At 41.2% G+C, this 27,554-nt stretch overlaps 1 protein-coding gene across 1 annotated transcript; it reads right to left on the bottom strand.

The window, feature by feature from the left end:
- Positions 1–1,478: 1,478 nt before the first annotated feature.
- Positions 1,479–27,554, bottom strand: LOC310854623 (guanylyl cyclase-activating protein 2-like; the record flags this gene model as incomplete). The annotated part of the gene is made up of 7 exons (XM_083759298.1): positions 1,479–1,600; positions 2,859–2,949; positions 4,713–4,862; positions 5,313–5,518; positions 24,088–24,199; positions 26,327–26,476; positions 27,354–27,554. The coding sequence occupies 7 exons, from the start codon at positions 27,552–27,554 to the stop codon at positions 1,479–1,481; spliced, it is 1,032 nt and encodes a 343-aa protein (XP_083615424.1).

The following is a 27,554-nucleotide window of genomic DNA, read 5'->3' as shown; positions in this document are numbered from 1 at the left end:
GTATGATAAAGGGGGAGCGGGGTTAGGGGAGGGGCTGATAATGTGATGTCACTATATAAATGGTTTCTTTTTCATTGGCACGTTTGACTGTCAAGAGTTCAGCCCCCAGGAAGAAACCCTAAATACAAAGAGAATACATCATTGCACATAAAAACGACTCCAGGGTGTCTAATGAAGTACTGTCACCTCATAGACACATGAAAAACTGGAAAAATACAAAAATTGTGGCACTCCATATTTAAGATTCAACTTAATCTTAATTTTAAATTAATACATTTGGGAATAGATGGGCTATTATGAGAGTTGATCTGATTGGAATGTACTGTATATAATCAAATGTAAAATGTTTTTTTCTCTTTTTTGAATTATGTACAAATATGGTGATCAGTGGTGGACAAAGTACTCAACTCCAGTATCCATTCAAAGTATGGATTACTCCTGGTCAAATATTACATGTGAAAGTTGCTCTGTCAAATTTTGTTTAAGTACTGGAGTATTTACTTTAAAAAAACATTGTTCAAAAGTATATAATTCCAAAAAAGTACTACATTTCAAAGTACATGTTCTTGTTTTGTTTTAAAGGACCACTTCACCACTTTTCAACGTATCTTCATATAATAGGTCCTCACTAATAATCATGATAAAATGGCACAATTCTTTTCTACTCAGTCTGTGTCTCATAGGAGGGCTGTGGGCAGTTTAGAAACCATCTTCCAGTGACATCATCATTAGGCAGAATATTTTTTAAACAAGATTTTTTTACAAAAATGTTTAGATTTTCATTATTGTGAGAACGATGGCTTCCATTTTCGCATTGCAACTTTTCAGGACTAGAAAGCCTGCAGTTTCTATTAGCTTGTATTCCCCATCGATGATGTCATTGGAAGACGGTTTCTGAACTGCCCACTGCCCTCCTCCCTGAGACACAGACCGAGTAGGAATTTTTTTTTTCATGATTATTAGTGAGGACCTATTATAATGAAGAATTGAAGATAGGTTGAAAAGTGGTGAAGTGGTCCTTTAAACACATTGCTATATATTAACATTTTAATTTTCAAAACACTTTCCGGAAATTATTGTGAACATAGCTAATTTCCACAATATTTTTTAGGGCTAAAATATACAATGCAACAACAAATCCCTTTGAACGGGGATCGTGTCAATAATGTGCACACTGCCTTTAGATCGTAAAGATGGCTGATGTTGCTCACATACTTTAGCAACCGAAATAACATCACAGCCAGCACACAACACCAACTGAAGCTGTGGAAAGTGCACGGTGCCAAAACGTACCACAAGGGGCAGCATTTAGGCTCAGTCAAACCCTCTGAAACCTAATCTGAGTTACCTGACCAAGCTCTCGCATAAAAAAACGCGAGGATCTGAAACTCAATTGAAGTCATGCTGCTTACATAAGACAACAGTTGTTGTCAGCGGCAGATCAAAGCTCTGGTGGACCCAGCCAGCCAGTGCCAGGCTCACGGGACCTTGCCACAGTTATGAATGAACCAGCCTGGTGCGTTGACGTCTAGCTTCAGCATGTCCATCACCCACTCATCCTTCTGTGCACCCTCCAGAAACTCGTTCAGCGTTATCTGGCCTGTAGAGGGAGACATAAACAACAATTAAATCAGTTGATTAAACCTTTCAATTCCAAGGACCCATAGACCTACTGTGAGAATGTACATGGATTCCATGTACATTCTCACAGTATTCCATGTCATGGAACATATGGACCTGGTCCATTGATTGATTGATTGATTGATGATTATTTTATAACGATTTTAGAATGATATGCTAAAAGGATAACAAAAAGCTTCCATTTTCACTCTCAGGGTTACAGACCTGAAGGGTCCATTTGGTTCCATTTTCACTCAGAGTTACAGACCTGTAAGGGTCCATTTGGTTCCATTTGTACACTCTTATACCTGTAAGGGAACCGCCTTGAGCACCTTTCAAATCTGTCATATATTTTTAACTAAACTGGCTGCAAAATAAGTTTGCTCTTTGAACTTCCATAATCCTTGTTTATCAAAAGTACCCATGTGGGCCTGTTTGCATTCTGAATAACTTTAAAATGTGGCTGGGTATGTTTATATATAAACAGTAATTATAAAACAGATTAGTGCCTAATTTGAGGGAGGATGAGCTGGAGTTAAAGACTGTAATCTTTAAGTAGCCTACTTGATCTGTTTAAAAGTGTTTTATAACCTGCATGGATAACCACTGCCCCCTCCTGGTGAATGCAGTACACTGCAACATGTCAAATCAACCGTCATCATTTTGATCAACAATTAAAACCGTTTTGAAAGAACGACTATCAAATCAGATGTCATCATTTTGAGGGATAACCAGTAACCTCATGAACAGATAATTATTTTGTCAAGGAGCAGGCTTGTCCATATGTGTACAAAATGTCTATATTTGCCAGCCAGAAAATCCCCAGAATACCGGTATTTATATCCATAAAAAAACAGTTTTCCCTGTACATTTCACACAGATTTAATTTCTTTGCTAAATATTTACTGAATCGATTTTAAATCATTGAATTGTATCGTATCGCCATTAACGAACCGATATTGTCCATGTATCATATCTTATGTATGCATATTGCATATTGGATTCGTATCGCTGTTAAAAATGTTAATTAATTAATTAAATTAATACATTTGTATTATTATGTAAGTGAGCTTGCACATCTGCTGTTTTTGAGAACCACTGTTCTAAACCACTGTTATACATCCTAAGAGTTCTCTGAAATATCATATATCGTATATAATATACTATATACCTGTCGTTAAAATCTAAAATGACACAGATGCTTTCCCAGTATACTTGTTGCAATGTCCTGTACTCACCATCCTGATTCTCATCCACCAACTCAAAGATTCTGTCACAGATGTCTTTGGGTCTCATGTCGGTGCGCCGGGCCTTGATTTTGTAAATGATCTGTTGGGTGACAGAAGTTTCAACTGTATTGATCTCATAAACCTCTTTATTTATGAGAGGATATTCAACCGTATTGATAACATCTTAATTTAATAGAGAATATGCACGTGACATCACCATCATACCCGGAAGTTATGCAGGAACACTGACTGAGGCTCATTTTCCACCGGTTCAGTTCAGAATCAGTTTTTAGTCCATGAGCCAGGCCTCCAAAATTGGAACGTTAATTGAATTGAGTGGGGAAAAACCATACCTATATTAAATTGTTTATAGGATCAATATAACCAAATTAATATCTTTAGCTTTTTCATATTTACTGTATCACACATTTTGTAATTTTCACCTGTAGGCCTATATGTGATAGGCAAAAAGTGTGGCAAAAAGTTACTTTGTGGACAGTCTACATCCAAACAAGTCCTATCTGATTGCATTAAAGTTTAATGCAATCAGATTTCCGGGGGTCCCGAGCCAAAAATGTTGAGAACCCCTGCATTAATCAACGTTAAAGACGTTAAACTCACTTTGCCAGTGCACTCGATTTGCCCCTCACTTTATGCATGTGCATACCCTCTATTGATTAGCCTACATCTTTATTTATGAAAGGATTATTCAACTGTATTGATTACATTTATTTATGGGGGTATTCACTGAAATTCAGAAAACATGCTCTTCATTAGCCTGGTAAACCATCCCTGTCGCACATGATAATTCACATTATCATGTGTTTTCTGCAGACCGATCTGTCCCCAAGCACTGGGTGGGCTTTTTACAGAAACTGAAAAGGGCTGATGCTGCAGACGCTGATTGTCTGATACACTTCCACTTTTTGTTTTCTGCAAAACATCCACCCAGCGCTGTACACATACACATACACATAATAACACATAATAATATATTAATACATACAAATAATAACATGATAATCAAGTCAATTCACATGACCAGGTTGGTTTGACAGGCTATAGCTCTTTAAAACTAAAGGCAGTATGTGAAGGATAACCTTCAAACAATGGGGGTATAACCTCATGTATACTGTACATAATTTGCATATGTTTAACCTTAGCCTACATACTGCTGCTATGTGGACCCACACGCACACACGCACGTGCACACATGCACACACACACACACACACACACACACACACACACACACACACACACACACACACACACACACACACACACACACACACACACACACCCTCACGCACGCACGCTCACACACACACACACACACACACACACACACACACACACACACACACACACACACACACACACACACACACACACACACACACACACACACACACACACACACACACACACACACACACACACACACACACACACACGCGCACACAGAGGAATTGGGGAATTAGTGTTAAACGGTAGTAAGTCAACGGCTTAGTTCTCACCTCTTCCAATGACCCATAACCTTAATCCTTCACCTCCCGCACTAATATTTAACCTACTTTAACCCATGAATACCAGCGGCAGAGACCGATTCAAAAAATGTCTTCTAAATCCCAACAGTTTTCAGAAAATTTGCTAAATATCAAACTTTTTCATTCTCAAACTTTTTCATGTCAAGGACCCCCAAAATTATATGTATTTGGCTGCCGTAGGCTTTCCAGGTCTTAATAATACAGCCTATTTAGCTGGACAGAAAGTGTGTTATGAAACCCTAGAAAAAGTTACACATATTTACACACACACACAAAATCTATAACATATTGAAGTGTGAAGTGCTATCCTTACCCGTATGAGATGGTACACTTCGTGCTTGTCCAGCTTGCCGTTGCCATCCTTGTCGTAGATTTTGAAGGACCACTTCAGCCGGTCTTCAAGATTGCCCCGCAGGACCAGGTGAAGAGCAGCCGTGTACTCCATGAAGTCCAATGTGTTGTCCTGGAATTAAATGTTAAGGTGGGTGTTTTCGTTAAAACAAAGTTAAAGCACCATCATTGATATACAACTATAGGGTGTTTGTTGACTTTATTCAGTAACAGGTGTCTCCCCATCTTCCCATCCCCATCACCTCAAAACACATTTTCAGGTGGGTTGCCAAGAGAAAGTAAGCTATACCTAGTGTTCCAATTGTCTGATAATGTCTTTGTGTCACCATTTCCAAATGTACCTGTTTATATATAACCTGTGTGTTCTTTCTCCTGGTTGGTATCCCAACCTGATTTTCTTGTCTTTATTCACTCTATCAATGATTACTATCAGAAATTTGAGCTATTTAACACTTAGTTAATAACATAATATTACCAGACTTAAATTTAAATAACAATTCAAGTACATAATTGCATTGAAGTAGTATTGACTGCAAGTAAAGTAACATTGAATGCAACCTACCTGGTTTGTGTCAAAGGAACGGAATATGGTCTCCAGGTATAGGGACTCCTCCTCACAGGTGTTCCCCACACCAAATATCCTCTTGAACTCGTGTAGATGTAACCTGCCGCTGGGACAGCTCTTCATGAAGGTGATGCACAAATCCTGAATCTGTGCCAAATTCACCACCTCATCACCATATTGGCTTTCCTCCTGTCCCATGGCTGCTGTTTAAAGTTGATTTAAAAAAAGAAGAAAAAAAAAGTGGTGTGGTAAAAATGGGAATTGTTGAATTGATAAACCGATAAAGGTTTTTGGCTACATGTGCAGGGCTACCTCACTGAAGCATCCGCTCACACAGTCCCATCAAACTCAACTGAAAGGATTAGCGTTTGCACCACGTCAGACCCCACTGAGTGGACAGAGTGGATATTGCAGTTTAGGAAAAGGTCACTAATCTGATTAGCACAATGACTTGATCATACAGTCCAATCGGTCAGTTCAGTCACCAGAGCAGATAGGGCCAGTGGATACCAGAGACAACCAACGCTTATGAAAGAGAGAAAATGTTGTAATTCAATGTCAATGTGGATTTATTTAAAAATGTATTTATTTATTTTTGTTTTGGTCAGCACGTGTAACATTCAGATTCAGTTTTGAGAGTCAGGTCAAGTGGGCCCCCAAATAATTGGAAAAACTAGATGAACGTAAAAAAAAAAGTCATGTATTGGGACAAGCAATCTCCATGTTTTTCTTTTAATCCCCCCCCCCCCACGCACACACACACACTGTCACGATGTGGTTCTGAAGATGTAGGACTCAGGTGCAGAACGAACCACAGGATAGGAAGGCAGGCACATGAAGTTAAAATGATATTTATTGACTAACACAGGACCTACACGGACGGGCTTTACACACCATAACATAAACTATAAACTGACAAGTGAACACTGAATACACAGAGGCTTAAATAGACACAAAGACTAACTAGACACAGGTGCAACATAACTACAAACAACACAAGATTGGCTGACACTAAACAGGACACAGGTGAAATACAATTACAAAGCAGACTGGTGAGACAAGGCAGGAGACACAAAACCAGGCAGACAGGAAATCACAGAACACTACTACAAAATAAGGTACAGAACACAATCACACACACAGTCACAAGTATGTGCACGCGTGCGCGCACACACACACACACACACACACACACACACACACACACACACACACACACACACACACACAGTCCGATGCCCCCTTTTCTTTTTACATAATACGTATATAACTTTTATCCCACGATTTTGCAACCAATTTCTTTTCCACCCAGTGTCAATTATCTAATGTAATCCTGGGTGCTACACTTCCTCTGCCAACCTGGGGGAGCAGCGGACTGACCTCATGCATCCTTATATGCATGAGGAGTCCAAGCTGCTTCTTTTCACCTGACAGGGGGCAGTGTCCCCGGCCGGAAATATCACATGGAAGGAACACGTTATTCCGACCAGTTACTTAATTTCCCCTCCATCAGGCGCCCCGGCTGGCCAGGGGAAGGTAGTTTAGAGACCAGGATTACTGCATGTGAGGGTACCTACGGGGACACGGGGAGAACATGCAAACTCTACACAGAAAGGCCCTTTCGACACACTTTGGCAAGTCCGACGCCCCTGTGATTCAGCGATCCAAGCCGGAACACAATCGACTGATGGATCATTAAAACTAGACTGTACTCAGGCTTCGTAAACACATAAAGAACAACTTTGCTGTGCTCTGCCTGTGTTTCATGGCCGCCCCAATGCTTTTCCAATGGAAGTCACGTGGTTTGACCAAACACTTGTGTTTGATTGTCCCCACCCCCCCCCCCCCATCACACACAACTGTTTGGTCAAACCACGTGACTTCCATTGGAAAAGCATTGAGGCGGCCATAAAACATGGACAGCACAGAGCATGTTCGTCTGATATGTGTGTACGAAGCCTCAGAGTAGCCCCGATAAGTTCCCTCAGTCTAGGAGCTACAAAATGAGCTACAACTAAAAACCCTTTGATCAGTCTACATTGACTGACTCACTGTGAAATCTGACCTTTGTGCTCTATGAAAGAGAGGGTATTATGCATGTCACAGCTCTTACTCATTCCATGCTTGTGTTATGTAAAATAATCTTGTAACACAATCATCTTGCATGCTGAGGAAGGATGGTGTTTGTACAGTATATCTTATATCCACCCGGCCGTCAGTGACATGCACGCACGCACACACGCATGCACGCACACACGCACGCACGCACGCACGCACGCACGCACGCACGCACGCACGCACGCACGCACGCACGCACGCACGCACGCACACACACACACACACACACACACACACACACACACACACACACACACGCACACACACAGTCACACACACACACACACACACACACACACACACACACACACGCACACACACACACACACGCATACTTATGGATCAAAATACGTTTTTCTAGGTATCAACATTGTTTTACAGCAATTACAATTCCCTAATATAATCTAATTATATTCATGAATAAAGCAATTCATTCTATTTGAGTGTCATTCATAATAATAGTATGCAATAAAATGCAGTGTTTAAAGAAAATAAAAATGATGGCCTTGTCACAGACACAAGGTTGTATCAATGCTTAGACTGTTACTAATGTAATACATATAGGGGAAAAAACATTATGCTATTTTGAATAACACATATCTTTGTCATTTGGTACAACACACACATTTTCTTTTTAGTTATTTTTTATTTTGTTTTACAAAAAATGTCCTACTGTCTGTCCCTCCATAAAAAATATAAAATAAAGGCGAAAGCCACATTTTCTTTTAAGAAAATACAATTTGTGGCTTACTATGTTGCATAGACTCTCAGGGTGGGGGGGGGGAGGAGAGAGAGAGAAAGTGAATGCAAAAACAAAAACATACTGCTGTTAACTTTCAAAAGTATAAAGCTAACGTCTCCTATATGGATGTATATTGTATAACTATCTGACAGAAAATTCCATAGTTTTATATAGTTTTATAGTTTCACAAGATAGTATTACCATTAAGTGTTAATGTAACACAGCTCTGTTTACACCTTTATTTAATTCCTAGAGAGAGAGAGAGAGAGAGAGAGAGAGAGAGAGAGAGAGAGAGAGAGAGAGAGAGAGAGCCAGTTGATCAAGCTGATTGTTGTCAGATATAGCCTAAAATGTAAATCACCGAATCAGCTGAAACGGTTCTTGATCAGGCTGTAGGCCTATATCAAAGAACTGTATGCTAATGAAGCTCACCAGCACATAAATAGCACATCATGAACCTCAGTTCATACATTGAGGCTTGAGGACTTGACCGAATTGGATGAGCCATCTTAATCACTGCAAAAAATACTTTTGAGAATCTGTTTCTTCTACTCCACAGCTGTTGTCAAGTAAGTAAGAGCTTTCCTTTTTGTCATTTAAGTGAATTGTTTTAAATTGAGATTTTGTTACAATTTACAATTTAGGCATTTAGCAGACGCTCTTAATCCAGAGCGACTTACATTAAGCAAGAACAAAAAGCATGGGAATACATCACATAACAGCATTTATCATGAAACATGCGTAAGCTAAGAAAGTAACATTGGAATATCTATATAATGAAACTATACATATAAACTATACATATATACTACTATGCTATACATATGTACTATGGCGTGCGACTATATACAATGCAATTATAGTGCTGTCTACATAACATGCTATAAGTCTGTATCAAATGCTATCTAAGTCTACAGAAATGCTATCTAAGGGGGTAGGGTAAGTGCTATGGGCCATGATGGAGTCTGAAAAGGTGGGTTTTCAGACTACGGCGGAAGATTGGGAGTGATGCTGCAGTTCTGACTGCAATGGGAAGTGCATTCCACAGTTTTGGAGCCAAAACTGTTATTACAGATCTTCAAGCTCACAAATCCCTGTGATGTGACATATTGTGAGATTGACTGCTTGTAGATCTGCACAAGATCTTTACCAATTGAGAAAACCATTGAAATTTGAAAAATGCAAAATTATAACTTTTACTTATTTTGATGCCAATACTTTTGTACTTTTACACAATATTTAATATTTCTACATATTGCTATACCTACCTACTCAGATCTGGATAGACATGGAGCCTGCTACTGAACAAACACTCACTTATATAACACTTAAGCAAAGAAAATAACTTACCCTGGCCTATACCTTATTAACAAACCGGAATACTTCCACTGAAATCACACAGGCCTACGTCTCTCTGTCTGTATAGTGCAACAGTGTTTATCTTGTTTCTGCATGGCTCCAACTTGTGTGTGCGTGTGTGTGTGTGTGTGTGTGTGTGTGTGTGTGTGTGTGTGTGTGTGTGTGTGTGTGTGTGTGTGTGTGTGTGTGTGTGTGTGTGTGCGTGCGTGCGTGCGTGCGTGTTTTTGTCACATTCCTAAGTCAATAATGACCAGCAGTGGTTCCCTATTGGGACACAAAGGAGGCTTAATAAAATGATTGTACCGGCGACCTTGAGTGCCCTGAAAGGCGCCTTATAAATAAAATGTATTATTATTATTATTATTTTAATTTAATGAAAGCTATCAAACAAACCAAGACAAATCACATGGGTTTAAATGTTACCTGGTAGTTAATGTGCTGTTCCACTGATATTATTGTAAGTTATAATACTTCACAAACCTTGTCACAAGTTATTATATGCATTATTGAGTGGTGCAACCACTCCTACATCCAGCAATGTCCGTGTACCTGTTTGTTTGTTTGTTTGTGTACCTGTGTGAGCACGAGTGGTGTGCGCATGCGTGAAATTGGAACGAGAGAAGTATGTGACATGGCTGCCACCTGCTGGACGCAAATCCAACTTCTGACTGCCACGGTCTGTTGGGGTGATTTAGAGGCTGCGCACGCAGCACAGAAACAGGATTGATATCCATAATAAAGCTAATCTGACAGAGGAGAGAGAGAGAGAGAGAGAGAGAGAGAGAGAGAGAGAGGGGGGGGGGGGGGAGGGGGAGTTGCAACACTCGGTTCACACAGGTGTGATTTTTATAAACATGTATAACAAGTGTAACAATGACTTTGAAGTGCATTGTAACAGCATTGTAACAATATAAATGTGTTTAACGCATTGTAGATACGGCCAATTATATAGGCTTACCAAAAATGAATGCATGAACGAATGAATGCATATTCATCTTACGGTATCTATCTATTCATTGTATTTCTACTTTCATGTTGTAGTTTATCATTTTAGTTTTTTGGATGTTTGATCCGTGTCCTTTCTTAACGCTCTCTCTCTCTCTCTCTCTCTCTCTCTCTCTCTCTCTCTCTCTCTCTCCAGCTAACAATGTCGGCTCAAAACCCCAAATCGTCCCCGGCACAGATCCTGCAGATGTAAATGTGATTGATGAAAAGAGTTGGGAGGGGGACTGGAAGGTGATCGGTGTAGGTGGATTTGGTCAAGTCTACAAGGCCAGACATCATCACTGGGGATGGGACGTAGCCGTTAAGTTATTCGGGTCTGATGACGGGTGAGTTGCTGAGTGCTGCTGATAATTTATAGGAAAATGTCAACAGCTGATAATGTGGAAGGGTACACAGAGAGAGAGAGAGAGAGAGAGAGAGAGAGAGAGAGAGAGGGGGAGAGAGAGAGAGGGAGATGTCTCATCATGTATCATCTTCATTCTTCAGTTCGTTGTCAGATGAGGATGAGGTTCATGAGGCTGAGCTGATGCGACGTGCAGAGAACCCCTATGTCATGAAGGTCCTGGGCTTGTTCAAGGGCTGTAAACCCAATGGCATCTTCATGGAGGTGGGCTTGGTCATGGAGCTGATGGAGAATGGATCCCTTGCCTCCTTGCAGGCAGATGTTTTACTCTTTACCGATTCAACAATTTATATAATAATGTAATTAATAATAATCTTGCAATAAATGCACAGCATCTCTGTATGTACGTTGTAATTCATGTATCTCGAGGACTGTTTGACGACTGACTTAAAATTTGCCACACGTGTCACAGACGACCCGAGCGAGTTGAGAGCAGCATTGAGTTGGTTGGATAGGCGGTTGTCAGGAAACGGCAGAAAAGGCTCTGGCTGTGGCCTAAATGAGCCAATTGGTTGCAGGCACAAAAGGGACACAGACAGGCAGGATGGTTACAGCGGGTACTGTATGGGTATTGCATAACAGAGCGAGGAATGCATTATCTATTGGCATTGTCATAACTGTTGCAAACATCAGTCTAACGGTTCTCGGGATACTACAGACATAGGTACAAACGTAGATATTCTGTGCAAAAGATATATCTGTTAAAGGATTATATCTTTAAACTAACCTTTATTTGTGTCTGTGATTGTGAATTCAATGTTTCCGTTTTACCCCAACCTTCCCTCTCCAGGAGAAGCTAAACCACCTACTACCATGGCCCCTGACATTTCGACTGGCTCACCAAGTGGCTCTGGGCATGAACTACCTTCACAGTCTCACACCATATCTCATCCACAAGGACCTGAAGCCTCAAAACATACTGCTGGACACAGGCCTAAATGTCAAGGTGAGTCCCAGGCACCTTTGGGGTGATTATTAACACCAATGATGGGTCAATCATGTCCTTCCTCTGGCACTGTTCAAACTAATCGCTGTTATTTTTGTCAGGTGAAACCTGACATACAACAGGCCCGTTTTTATTAGTGACCTAGTCATGATTGGCTGCCCTTGAGCCAATGGGATACTCATACCATACCATACTCTGAAACACCGCCATAAGCTAGACCGACAACATGTAGGCCTTGTCCAACAGTCTGATGGTAGCTCTTCAAAAGTTGCTTGTTCAGGCACTTGAGCTTGCCTGGCCTCTGTCACAAGTAGTGTGACGTCATCATTCACTCTTGCTCCCTCTCTCATTCCCTCGTCTATATCTCCCTCCCTCTCTCTCTCTCTCTCTCTCTCTCTCTCTCTCTCTCTCTCTCTCTCTCTCTCTCTCTCTCTCTCTCTCTCTCTCTCTCTCTCTCTCTCTCTCTCTCTCTCTCTCTCTCTCTTTCTCTCTCTCTGTTCCTTTTATTTTCTCTCTGTTCTCCTCTCTTATTCATCTAGATCACTGACTTCGGCCTTGCCAGGTTTGAAACAAAAAAGACAGCCCCTCATCTCAAGGGGGTGGCCACATTGTTCTTCGCACCTCCAGAGGCCTTTGAAGGCTTGATAGGTGGAGCCACCTGTGCCTATGATGTCTACAGGTATTCATCATTCCCTGTGCCATTTTCTGTGTGACAATTCAACAAGTCAACAGTGTCTCACTGCAAAACCCTGTGAATAGCCAACATAATGCATTGACTGCTGCCTATAGCTGCAATTCAGCGGTCCCCAAAGCCACCTTTTTGGCTGTGCATCCCCTGTTAACTCCAGACCTGATACACACCAACGCTAAGTCTTTTCTAAGTATTTGGCCAACAATGATATATATTTTGATATGATTATGGAAACGTACCCCCTAGAGGGCGGTCATGCACCACAGTTGCTGTAGTGGATACACTGACACGAAACAAGACAGGAACGCCCAAAAACGTCACATCCGGTTTTTTAACAAGACAGGAACGCCCAAAAACATCACATCCGTTTTTTTACCCTGGGCAGAATTTTCTATGGCTGCCAATGCAACTTTTCCCAATCCTTAATCACATACGGACAAACATCTATGCCGATACTATCTAACTTGTGGAGGTAACGTGCCTTGTCCACGGGCAACAGATCTTTCAACGTATGGCATTGCAAATACGTTTGATAATCGCTACTCTGCGCAATATTGTTTTGGAAATGCCGCAAATTGCATTGCAGTGAACGAGAGCAGATCACAACTTACCCTGGGGGGTGGGCGGAGCCGCGGAGTCGCAGCTGACGCCCCTCCCTCCGCTCTGATGACGCGTTTTCGTGTCAGTGTATAGGTTCCATACCAGCACGTTGAACATTCAATAGTCATGTTGATATTTTTGTTTCATTAGATGTTTGTTTGACAGAAAGTAGGTGGATGTACTTGTAGATAGATGTAGCCTCAGCTACAATACTGTAACGACATACAATAGGCGATTTTATCCAGTTGCTATTTGTTTTTTTATTTGGTCAACTATAGCCTACATGCTATCTGTTCCTGATATGTGGATATGTACGCTAATTGCTGATCATTGTCTCTTTTTATTTTAGTTACGCAATGCTGCTGTGGAGCATTTTAAGTGAGTAATTCACAGATATTTCTTTCTTGCTGTTGATTATGTCTTTTCTTCTGTTATGAACCGAGCACCTGTTTCACTCAGTGGTTCCCAAACCTTTTAGCTCAAGACACAAAAGAGAATCAACAAATAAAATAAAACAAATAAAACAAATGCCCCCCTCACCAAATAGAAGTACAATATCAGTCACCAGAACCAAGGATGGGTGTTTTCGATTTATCTAACAATGGGTTTGTATAGGAAGGGGCGTGTCTGATTAAATTAATATAAAATATCTAAATACTGAATCGAGCAACTAAAGGCTCATTCATAGGCTGGACTTTCAGTGGTGAGGTGACCACCGCTCCGGTGGTGAGCTGACCACCGGAGCTGAAATAACGTTGAACGGCGGTGAGTAATTTAACAGAGAGAAGGGCTGGGGCGGTGGTTTGCTCTTCACCGCGGCTCGTGACGTCATGTTGTAGTTCGTTGGTCACCTCACCACCGAAAATCCAGACTATGAATGAGCCTTTAAAAACTGGCTAGGGTGTTCACAAAAGCTTCAGTAGATGATGAAATAATTGAAAGTGAAACATCTTTTTCATTAGAAACATTAATTGACAAGTACTCGTTCTACTCTTCCCTCCACTCTCAGATACTGGCCAGGAATATAAACATTTGAGCTTTAAACCTGTGAAGGGAGAAAGGCCACCCCTAGAGTATATTAACGGAATGCAGGCCGCCGGTCTGGAGGAGCTGGTGAAACTCATGAAGAGGTGCTGGAGCCAAAAGAAGGAAGACCGACCCAGTTTTACAGGTGAGGAGACTGCCTTGCAACAACCATCACTATACTATACTATACCTAACAGCCGGTTGGGGGGGCAAAAACTAGGTGCATTACAGTAATATGTTACTTTGTAAGACGTTAGTCCAAACACTGGTAGAGAAACTGGAGAACTGATCACCAATGGGCGAAAAATGTAATGGCAGAATGAACAGAACAGAATGTATAGGCTAAGATGAAATGATAGAGTAGAAAAGAGTAGAAACCACACAGACAACATTAACATGCTCAGTATGAATACCATTTGTATTCAAATGTAAAGATTGGGGGGGGGGGGGGGGGGGGGGGGAAGAGAAGAGAGTTCATTTACTGTTATACTAAAATAGCAACAAATCTGATTGGGTGCCATAAGGTGGTTGGTATCATTAACTGGTAGATGTGTTCTATTCAATAGAACATCTAACTTTCTTGTTTTCAGAAAATGAGATGTATAAAATGGAGGGGGCAAGGAGAGGGAGAGCAAGACAAACTTTAATTGTAATAATCTACATAATCAAAGGATTACACAGCATAAAAAACAGTATCAAGCATAGACATGCGGTCTAGGAACTGACTTCAAGCATAGACATGCGGTCTAGGAACTGACTTCAAGCATAGCCATGGGTCTAGGAACTGACTGTAGTTTGTCTGAGCAACTGAATCAACTTTGTGTCTGTGTCACTGTTGTTCCCAGAATGCACTGTTGTGACAGAACCCCTGTATGAGATGCACAGGCCTGGGATTCCTCAAGACATCTGCCAAGTGCAAATGGAGCTGGTCCCTGCAGATTCAAGTAAACAGTTCTTCTTTACTTAGTTAACCTTGTTTTCAAATATGATGCTTTGTATGGTCCCATTGTTAACCTTGCAATATTTTAAATACCGGTAGATCCATCATTAGTCCTATAAGATTATTAAGGCCAGGCAATTTTCACTCTGATGGCGGTTCAACACAAGGTGCAGTGTGTGTGTGTGTGTGTGTGTGTGTGTGTGTGTGTGTGTGTGTGTGTGTGCGTGTGTGTGCGTGTGTGAGCGTGCGCGTGCGCACGTGCGTAATCTTGTTGATCTTTCCCCATCCATTCTTCCTCTTCGATGTCTCCCTTAAGTTTCGACTGATACCTGTCCATTTAAACTCTAAAGGGGCCTAGCTGCCCCAAAGTTATTACTGCAGCCATGCCCAGCAGCCAGCGAAAACTAGAGTTCTCAACAGCCCCAAAAAGTAAGGCCCGGTCCTATACCTGAGCCCTCATCAAACCCCGTACACTCAAGACACTGCCACCGCTGCCAACCTTAAGGGCAGTTCATACTGTCTCCGACCATCAAACTTTTCATCTGAAAGCTCCGGTACAACTACAACATGACGTCACTCGCAACTTCTGAAACGCATTCCTCCGAATTTTTGTTCTGAAAGCTGCACTCCCAGATGTTGTGACTCGCCGAACTCTACTTCTGAGAAAAAATGTAAGTCTTTCCGACGAAAGGTTTTGTGGTCGGAGAAAGTATGGACTGCCCTTTAGATCTCCATATATGGAGCTGACCTGTTCTGACATTCCATATGTGGATCTGACATCCCATGGTATGCCAAAGCACCAACGCTCGCCCAGTAGTCTGCTGTCACCCAGGCGGATGCGTGCACGCTTCTCACCCTCAGGTGTCTTACTGGTGCTAATGATTTCTTGTGTCTACAGGGCCTGTTCCACCAGTCCCTGCACAGAGCACAAACAGAGAGGACTTTTTAAAATGTGAGTCCATGGTGATCAGTACACTGCTTTTACAGAAACTGCTTTTAAAGTGCTTATTTGTTAATTGTATGGTCATCTTCAGATTTCAAATATAAAGTGCTCCTCGGGTGGGTAGAAGTACCCGTATCTTCTGCATTGTTTTAATCCGATCGGTGGCCAGAGTTATAATGCACCAACCGATAGGGGCGCATAGTTGAAAGCGCATGGCCAAAAACTGATGAAACTTAGCTTTTTATTGAACAATACAGAAGATACCAGTACTTATACCCACCCTAGCAGCATTATAACATCCATGGCCCTGGGGTGTGCACTTTATATTTGTAATCCGAACATTTTTGTAGGCGTAAACCTAAAGGACTGTAAATGGAGAGTTGTGAGTTTGTAGATTTTTGGTTTATGCTGGGGACCTGGGGTTCAAGTGGATTATAGTCAGCGTATCCTTATCTCTTTATACTTTATTGCATACGTCAAGTTGCACAAGCATAAGCACCACCGAAATCAGAGATGCCTCTCCATCTCCCTCTCCCTCCATGTTTCAAAACATTGTGTTACCGCGGCGCAGTGTTTAATCGCCTGGTAGAGACACTCTATAGATATGATCAATTCAACTTAACATATCAAAAACCAACAGCCATTAAGTCATCAATACTGTTTATAGAACACATTGTAGGGAATTCTAAGTTGTTTAGAGACAGTTGTAACATGGCACGGAGCCATCGTTTGGCAAAGTGCAGTTGAAACGAATGGTGTCGGTACTAGCCTACTTGGAATTCACTATAACGTTTTCTATAAACATCATTGATGAATTAATGGCTTTTTAAAATGTATATTATGATAAGTTTCAGTGATCATATCTATAGAAAAGTGTCTCTTACCATGCAAATATATCAGGCCATTGTGTTGGATCATGTCCATGCAGTCAAGGAAAACATTCCAATCTGACTCTAGCTTGTTTCATTTTCTAAATTAGCGTTCCAACAAGGATCTGTGCCTGTGATCTGCCAAGCCATGACGCCTACTTTTAAATTAGTAGAATTTAAAGCATCTGTGTTTGAAAACCCGCCACTGTTTATTCCGGTTGGGAGAACTCTGAACTTTACCCCGGCTCCACCCCCCAGCTATATTGACGCACCTGATGACACAAGTCTGTGTGAATGTATAAAGGAACACCATGTTGAAAGTGTTTCATTTGGTTATGTGTTCTTACAGATTCCTGTTCACTGTCAATGGACCCTGCCTCAATGAACAACGAGCTCTCCCTGTCAGAGGACAACAGGAAGGTGACTAATACCGAACTTCAACATCATCCTGATAACCTGGACAGATTTACCCATTACCCTCAGGTGTTGAGTAGCGATAGACTGCCTGAACGTTGCTACTTTGAAGTAAAATGGAGTGGGAGTTTGGTTTCTATAGCTGTCTGTTATCCAGACATCAACAGAAAGGACAATAATTTATCAGGCTTTGGACACACTGACAAGTCCTGCATGTTATTTCGCTCTCATGGAAAATACTACGTAATGCACAAGGGCAAAAGAATTCAAGTGGGATTAGGACTGAAGTGTTCCAATGTAAGCGGCGATGATGATGATGGGGGGGTATTCGGGGTGTACGTTGGTCACACGGCAGGCAGTGTGTCATTCTACAGTGTTTCTGACAACAGAATGAGCCTCCTCCATACAGTTCCAACTAACGCCACACAACCTCTGTATGCAGGGATCTATGTCCCTGATTTTTGCACAGCAGAGGTGTGTAAGATCTGGTAGCCATGTTTAATCATTGAAACCCTGACCAGGTTGACCGGGGCCCCCCCCTTTGTCCGTTCCTTTTCCCCCTCTACACCAAATCTGTTCTCTGAAAGTAGCTGATCTAAATCTCTCAAGTGTGTTGCGATGTGTTGTGACTTGTGAGATCTACCATTTTCACCTGATGTTCATGTTGATGTAAATCTAATAACTGTAAGAAATATTTGACATTTTGGGAGGGACTTTCTTCAAGTTTGATGTCATGTTAATGTTCTGTTGTATTTTATTTGGTGAAATGAAAGAAAAAAAAGTATCATAAGTTTAATGTGGTATTTTCGTTTTTCTTTTCTTTATTGAAATAAAATATTGAATCATAACTAATCGTGATGTCATTTCTGTTTGATTATCTTTTTATAGTTTGACTTCAGATAAATTCAGATTAAATGTTTGCAAGTCTATTGCACATGAATACATTCGCCGCTGTTGACATAAGGCTACATCAAGTATAATCCAGCAGTTAAGCGCCGATAACAGATCTACGTCAAGTGGTCTTTGTAGTGCACTCTTTGTCGATGTCTATTTGGCTCCAGGTTGCTAAGCAATGGATACAACAGGAAATTAACCGGAAGTGAAATGTCTGCTTGCCGTCTAAATCCACATTAAAAGATCAAGAAAAATTCATAAAATTTCGGATTCCTTTTCCAGACCACGTCCCTGGTAAAAATAAGCTTTATTCAACGGACCATAATCAAAGAACCGATGATCTCAGGCAACAGAATGTATTTTCTGGGTGAAAGAAAAGACGAGCGTCTGTCACAACACATCCGGTCCACGTCATGGGTTCCTAGTTGGGTTCCTAGATAGTGAACGTTAACATGCACCACGGTGGATCGAACACCCAGACTCCCACGGTGTTTGGCAGCTACAGTACTTTAATACTGCTCCACCCGATGTGAAGTCCAGAAAATAATCTGTTATACTTGACCCTCAAAACATGGACATCTTATTTGTTCAGTTAAGTGCAATATTGGCTGAGATATAGTGAAAATAGATTTGTTTTTATTATGTCAGCACTAATTTGCATAAAAATGGTAGATGGGACATTTGGACAGGTTTTTAACATATAGCTCATCATTTTCAGCACATTCTTAATTTCTTACCAATCAGAAAACACTGATTAGAAGTATATATATTTCAGGTTATGCATGGAATCCCTCCTTCCCACTGACTAGACTAAGGGTGTTGCTGGAAAAGAGCACTCCTGCTCAGTATACTGTACCTACCCTCGGTAATGGTTTGAAGTTGCATGCACACGCGCACAAGCACACACGCACAAGCATGCGCGCACACACACACACACACACACACACACACACACACACACACACACACACACACACACACACACACACGCACACACACACACACACACACACACACACACACACACACACACACGCACACACACACACACACACACACACACACACACACACACACACACACACACATTTATTGCAGAACATATTGAAGAACAACATACCGTACATGTAAATCAAAGGAAATATTTAATTTACTGAATTCCCCTTTAAGTCACATCCAATGAAAGGCATTTATAACACTATTATTTTAATTACAGTGCACTCATGTTTTGAACACAATAGAATAATAAGCAGGAATGAACAGAGTTACCTATACCAATCACTAACATGTGTATGCAAATTAAGTTATTGTAACCAATTGCTCATGATTACTCATAATTTATATTCATGTAGTGACTATAGTGAGTGAGTAATGATTTGCGCCTATAGCCCAGTGTGCATTTTGTTTTAAACATCTTACTTCAAGAAAAAGGCACTGTATAATATAGGTATCACTATGCTACTTAATCTACTCCAACAGTGTCATTCTTTAGAGAAGAAAATCATGGTATTTCAAAACAGCTACACTTTCAGTAAATGTCTCTTCTCTGCTTTGGAAGTGTTGCCTAAACACTTCAGAGATAACATCTTGTCGGCTTGTCCCCACCATGTCACCAGAGCTGTACGCCTACATACAGTATGACATTTACACACTGTAGCCACAGCTAGTTTTTTAACATCATGAAAAGAAAACAAATGAAAGGTTTTTCTGTCTGACAACAACCAAATGATGAATAGGCCATAATGACTTGAACAGTGAATAAAGAACTTGATGGGCAATATGTTGTTGTTTGTTAAAAAAAATAAAGAAAAGACGGAAAAGAGCAACCTATTCTGTGCGTGCGGACATTGCCTTTTTTCTTCATTTGATACGTTTTTGGGTCCATACACGGTGTATAAATAAACTGTGGGGATATCCTATTCCTTTTTACAATATTTAATTTGTCATTGAATTGACCTCACAGAGCCAACAACAACCATTATAACAACCATATCAGGATTCCAAAATACATCATTCAACATAACACCAACCTGATGATGATACTGCATGAGGTAATTAAACGCTGTGTGTTGTGACAGTTTATAGATACGGATCCATGTAGTGCCTAACTATCATTCTACCACAGGTCGTTTCGAGGAAGCAATCTGATTGGTTGAAACAGCCACATCAAGGACCGCTGGAGGAAAGTGAGTAAATGTAGCCTGTTGTTGTCTTAGTATTCTCCCCTCTCATGGAATCACATGCCATACATGTGTAACAGTGTGTTTCAAAAATATTAATCAACAGCAAAGAAAATAACGTTATTTCTTTTGAGTGCCTAATACAATAATATTGTGGGTCAGTATAGTGATTTATGATGTTCAAATTGATGTGTGTTAGTAGGCTACAGTGTCAGTGTGAGTCATGTAGGCTACTGTGTGCAGTTGTGCACCATGTGTTACATATATACAGTCAGGTGTCCTCTGTTTCATAAATAACTATATTTGACCTGACCCCATCCTGACCGGGGATTTATACATCACATGGTGTATAAGCTAATTCCTATTATTACTTCTCGCTGCCACAGGGAGGCAGCTGCTGTCCAGTTTTCCAGGTCTCCAGGTTTACTAGGCTCAAACCACAGAAACTGTACTTGTGTACTTTATGTTAATCATATTAACAGTGTAATCTTATAACAAAAGGTGAAAATGTAGTAAAATGTGGGAATTGTTTGTTTTGCTGTATTCTAAACAAAATACATGTTGGAGCGTAGCTTGACTAGAGTAGAGAGGTGAGAGGGAATTGCAATTATTTAACCACTTAAAGTTAAACCCTACACATATGTTGTAACGAGACAGGTTGTGAGCTTATAGATCAGCCTTTTTTGCCAAAGAATGCCCAAGAATAACAACGCTAGGGTTCATAATCATTATTTAATGTTGGTTACCGTACTTTTACTTTAGTTTGGTGAATTTCATTCCATTTATAATTGCTGGTCTGCTAAACGCCTAAATTGGTTGATAGAATTTGTGTATGCAGGTAGGTACTTTGGAATATAGATGATAATAGTTCCAAAGAACCTACTAAAGAACCATTTAGTGAATGTTTCTTCATTTGCCTCATATTATGGTTCTAAACTAAATAACCTTTTCTAATGGTTATTTGAGGTACCTTTATTTAACCACTAAACCCCAGCAATTGTGGGCATGTCCTAGTAGGCGAACATTTGGCAAAAATAGCAGATACACATTTTCATGATGCCTTGCGTTGTATGGGGCTGTGAGCTTGCAGATCTCTTATTTTCAACGAAGGGATTTGGTGTAGTGGTGGGGGGAGAAGGAGCAGATCATTAGAGCGCTGAGAGACACCAGTTTAGTGTAGGGAAGTGGACGAGGGCTCTTTATAGAACCATTCAAATATATGGTTCTTTCTGGAACCATAACTGGTTCTTCTATCTATGGCATCACTATACAGTAGGCCGCTTTTCCACCGGGGTTCTGGTTGGTTCAGATCCCTAAAAGTTGGTTCGGAACTGGAACCAAAAAATACTTCTTCTTGCCCTAGTGGAGTGGGAACCAAAGTGGGTGTGTCAGATGCAGATGCGATATAAACCTATCATAAAAATAAAGAATGTACCATTTCTAGAACCAAAGTTATTTTGGTGGAAAAGAGGCCATACAAATCAGTTCCAATCTGGTTCCAGTTGGCACCTTTAATGTTCTGTGTGCATGAAAAAAAACAAAAACAGAATCAAAATACATAAGTAACTGCATTGCACATGCACAACCAATGCAAAGTCTTTGTGTTCCTTCATATCGTGACGGTTACATGATTCCTTTCAAAAGCAGATGGACGTACAGTGGGTGAGGGGGCGTTATTAGGCTTTGTGCTCATCAGGCAGACGCTCTGGCCACTACACTGCTGCACATGGATGGGGTAGCAGTACAGCCATCTGAGCAGCGGAGGTTCCTGGTTCAATTCCCACGGCCCCTCCTCCTCCTGGCTTCTTGTCCTTGAGCAAAGACACTCAAACTGCTCCTGTCCTCTGCCTTCGTCAAGCGTTTTGGATAAAAGGCCCTCTACAAATGCACCATTATTCCATTTAAAGTCACCATGTGTGTCCGAATTGGTGGAGATCTCCGATTGTCAGGTATCGCAACACTTATTCTGACCTCCAATTAACGAGTCACCGGTGGATTTACCTGAATACACCAATGCTGTTTGTAGATCGGCCAGACACCGGAAGGCAATTAAGGGAGTCCCACCATTGGACACAAACTGAATGGAAACCATCCTGCTTCTCCGTTCAAGATAAACTGTATTCATTGACCTTATCACCTTTTGGCACCCACCCCTTTTTGTGCGTCATGTGAGTCATGATGTAGGGATTGGGGTTGATGTCCATACGAAGAAAGTTCTCCACCCAAGGGTCGTTCTTAGCCCCATCCATGAATTCCTCCAGAGTAATCTGACCTGGATTTTCAAAGACAGAACATTTAATATATTAGCCTTCATTGGTTGCGTTATTAGACGTTCCTGTTCTCCCTTTGAGCTTCTTCGGTACTGTATTCATGAGCGTTGCATGTTTGTCCTGTTGTCTTGTATTTATTGTTACTGGCAGAGCTGTGTCACTTATTTTGTCTCTTCTCTTGGCCAGTTCATACTTGTAAGACTTCAGTCTCAATGTGTTTTTTACTGGTTAAATTAAAAAAAAATTGTCACGCTTTGTGATATCACGTCTAGTCACGTCTCCAAGACACACAATATACAGTATATATGTTTTATATATGGTCATGAACCCCGCCTCCATGGCCATGGCAATGAACCCTTGTCCATACCTGTTTTTGAGGGGTGCTGCTAGCCCCTCCTATACAGCTTTGGTCCATACACGTCTCAATATTTGCCATTGACAATGGAAGGAGAAAGTATAGGTGAAATGTCCACCAAACATAAATTTGTGGCAACACAAAAATTAAATGCCATTGACAATGAAGGGAAAAGTTATGTCATATGTAGACGAGCAAATCGGCTAACCAATCACATAAATTCAGTTGTTCATGAGATGTATATGATAAGAGCACTTCACACGGGTGTGATTTTTCATTGTGCATCTGGAGCTGACCTGTTCTGACATTCCATATGTTAATCTGACCTCATCACACCCTGTACACTCAAGACACGCTCCATATATGGCCAGTGCACAAGGGCGAGGTCGCTTCTCGCCCTCAAGAGTCTTACTGGTACTCTTTATTGAATTATTGTACTATTTACATTATTATTTTACTAACTTGGAGCTGAACTTTAGCTAGTATTAAAGTAATTTGTATTTATTCCTAGTAGATCAGTGGTTCTCAAACTTTTGGGAAGGGAAGGAAAAAGGGTAGGAAAAACTGCAATCGTGCACACTGTTGCGTGTCGACACTTTTTAGAATTGTATTTAAGCAGCAACGTTTCTGCTTAAATAAAATTATGTAAGTGTAGACAGTGTGCAGGATTCCAGTTTTTTCCTACACTTCCAGTTCCTTTATCCGACGCACCGGATACCGTAGGACTATTTTCTTCAAAATGTCAAGGAAGGACCACCATAACTCTGAGTGTAAAAATGAAACCAAATGGAACCATTTAATTTGGTCCCATTTGTACACTCTCAGAGTTACAGACCTGTAAGGGTCCATTTGGAACCCTCTCAGCGCCTGAACCCAGTTTGAGAACCCCTAGATTTGTTTAATTTGTTTAAATTACACACTCAGATCGGTACTCAATATCGACCGACACACAAGTTGTATGTATCTGAATCGGTATCGGAAAGGGAAAACTGGTATTGGTACATCTATGTAACTTACCATCACCGTTTGCATCAATCTTCTGAAAGATTCGGTCGGTCACCTGATCAGGTGTGAGGGTCTGTGTCCCAGTCTCATCACATACATTGGTTTGTTTGATCTTATAGATGACCTGAAAGGATCAAACAGTCACATTACTAAACATTGTGATGGCTGTTAATCCAACTTGAACCCATTCCATCAGCAGTATTAGGTTGATATCTTATAGCATGAAGTAGAGAAATAAAACATATGTTGGACACCACCAACGCTAAATATATATTTGAAATAGGCCTATGCTGAAAATGAATTTCAAGATCCTACAGGAAATTAAATGGTGGCTAGCAAAAGAGTGAAACACATGCAATTCAAATATCACAGTAATATCAGATTTAGTAATGGCAGTAGAAGTTAAGTTACACAAAAGTTGATTTGCTTGGTGCAGCTAAAAACGTTCATAAGCCTCTAATAGGTTTAAGAGGCATCCCAGCAGACTGTGTTGACGTCCAGTATTTACAATAAGCTAGACTTATTCAGCTTAAAGGAACTGGTTCAGCACCAACAGACCTACAGCCAACACACTGATAACTGTCAGTGGTGGAAAGTCACTAAGTACATTTACTAGTACTGTACTGTACAATTTTGTGGTATTTACATACTTTACTTGAGTATTTCAAATTTCCAATACTTTTACTTCTACTCCACTATATCTCAGAGGCATACATTATACTCTTGCTCAAGAGTAGATTTTGATTATTATTACCAGTAAGGTCGCATAAAAGCATCCGCCTGGGTGATGGCAGACTGCTGGGCAAGCGCTGCCGCTTTGGCATGGGGGGTCAGATCAACATACTGTACTGGCCATATATGGAGTATGTCTTGAGTGTTCATGATTTGATGAGGTCAGATCAACATATGGAACGTCAGAACAGGTCAGCTCCATATATGGAGATGTAAGGGTGCCAGCGGGGGCAGTGTCTTGAGAGTACAGGTTTTGATGAGGGCCCAGGTAGGGTCGGGCCTTAATTTTCGTCCGGGCCTTAATTTTGGGCTGTTGAGAACTCTAGTTTTCGCCGGCTACCGGACGCGGCTGCACTAACAACTTTGGGGTGGGCCTGTCTAGAGTTTGAATGGACAGGATTCAGTCAAAAGGGAGACATCAAAGAGGAAGGACGGGTGGGGAATGATCAACATATGGAATGTCAGAACAAGTCAGCTCCATATATGGAGATCTAAGGGTTTGAGGTTTGAGGTCAGATGTAGAGTTGCTGGCCGGCTCCAAATATGCAGATATAGGTGATGATCCAGTCTTCTCCATGTATGGCTATCCAGGGTTTGATGAGGTCAGTGTCGTGATCTGTCTAGAGACGGCCATATGGAGCGTCGACCATATGTTGTGGTGTGACGTGTCACAAGGCGTAACGGACTGACAGCCATATATGGTGGCGTGACTGATGGATCGATGGACGGACAGGTTTTGCAGGTTTTCCGGACGCTCATGACAGTGCTGTGGAAAACATTGCCGATCTACAAGCTTCAACACTTTTGAGCTTGTAGATCTGAAACTCGGGCAAAAAAATACGTGGACATTTCCCCCTATAGGGCATAGCTGTGGTGGCCATTTTGTGGTTCCATCGATCCAAAGCTAATCCAACTCTACATCTGACCTCAAACCCTTAGATCTCCATATTTGGAGCTCACCTGTTCTGACTGTTTTGACTGATACCTGTCCATTCAAACGCTAGACGGGCCCGCCCCAAACTTATTAGTGCAGACGCGCCCTGCAGCGGTCGAAAACAAGAGTTAAGGCCCGAACATTTAGGCCCGACCCTACCTGGGCCCTCATCAAACCCTGTACACTGCCCCCGGTGCCACCCTTTACCCTTAGATCTCCAAATATGGAGCTGACCTGTTCTGACATTCCATATGTTGCTCTAACCTCATCAAACCCTGGACACTCAAGACACGCTACATATATGGCCAGTACATAATTCATTCCATATGTTGATCTGACATCCCATGCCAAAGCACCAGCGCTCGCCAAGCAATCTGCCGTCACCCAGGTGGATACGTGCACACGACCTCGCCCTCAGCGTATTACTGGTGTATATAGGCTATATATATATAGTAGTTAATGTATGTACGTTTTCAAATTATTGTAGTGGAGTAAAAGTACAATATTTGGATCCGATATGTAACGGAGTAAACGTAAATGTATTGGAAATTGGAAATACTCAAGTTCTCTAGAATAATTATGTACCCTTATGATTTTCTTGAGTTCGTTCCTGTCCAGGCGGCCGTTTTCATCACCGTCAAACACTTTGAACGACCATCTGAGCTTATCTTCTAGCTTCCCCCGCAGAACCAGATGTAGAGCAGCCACATACTCCATGAACTCCAAGGTGTTGTCCTGAAAACGCATGCATGCACGCAGGCACACACACACACACACACACACACACACACACACACACACACACACACACACACACACACACACACACACACACACACACACACACACACACACAATCACCAATTTGAACTAATTAACAATGTGTCAACAAATCACCGGTTGTCATGACAAATCATTAGAGCCATATTGTAGATTTGACATGGATGGCAGGCCGATGATCTACATTCTCGAATATTGTGTCAATGAAAACTACACGTTATGTCATTTTTCTATAATAGTCTCTTCAATGGTTGCTGGTGCATGAAGACAAAGGATATTAAGTCATTACATCAAGCAAAGTTATTCGCTGAACTAGTCCTCACAGGTGAGAAGCCACACTATAGAAATACTATTACAAGTCATGTTCATTACAAATTATAGGCATATTGCCAAGTTCTGACTTTTTCACTGATACTGATGTGGGGGATTGAAAAGGCCTATTGCTTTCTCTTCCTCTGCATTGTCCTAGTGATGGCAGCATGCCATGCTACTATAGGGCATATACTGTAGCAGAGGCGGCCATATTTAGCCTGAGGTCAATATGCCCCCTTGAACTTAAGGCTATATGACCCACGGTCACTCTAGAGTGGGCCAAAAAAGGAAGGAAGAAAGGAAATAAGGTTATTTTAAAGTGATAAGCTATGTACTTCTGGCAAATACAGTTGAAGAACGATATATAATAGGTATTAACCTGTAAAACTAAGTCAAATGAGAATACTGTATGTGATATGTAGCTGATATTCACGACTATGTTTTGGCAAACATAGTGTCGAACATTAATTTGAAGATGCATGCACTGTATGGTATTTTGCAACGGCATAATGACACCTACGTGATTCATATCAAAGGCTCTGAATATCCCGTCCATGTACAGCGCTTCTGGCGTTCCATGCTGAACTCCAAACATCTTCTTGAACTCGTGGAGATGCAAGGATCCGCTGGGACATTCCTGTATGTATATTTTGTAAAGGTTCTGAATGCAGTCCATCTCCATCTCATCATCTTGCGCTTGAGCTTGTTGATTTTGTCCCAT

Source organism: Protomyctophum parallelum (assembly GCF_964188405.1).
Source record: "Protomyctophum parallelum genome assembly, chromosome: 2".
Classification (NCBI taxonomy): Eukaryota; Metazoa; Chordata; class Actinopteri; order Myctophiformes; family Myctophidae; genus Protomyctophum; species Protomyctophum parallelum.
This window is presented reverse-complemented; position numbering and strand designations above follow the sequence as displayed.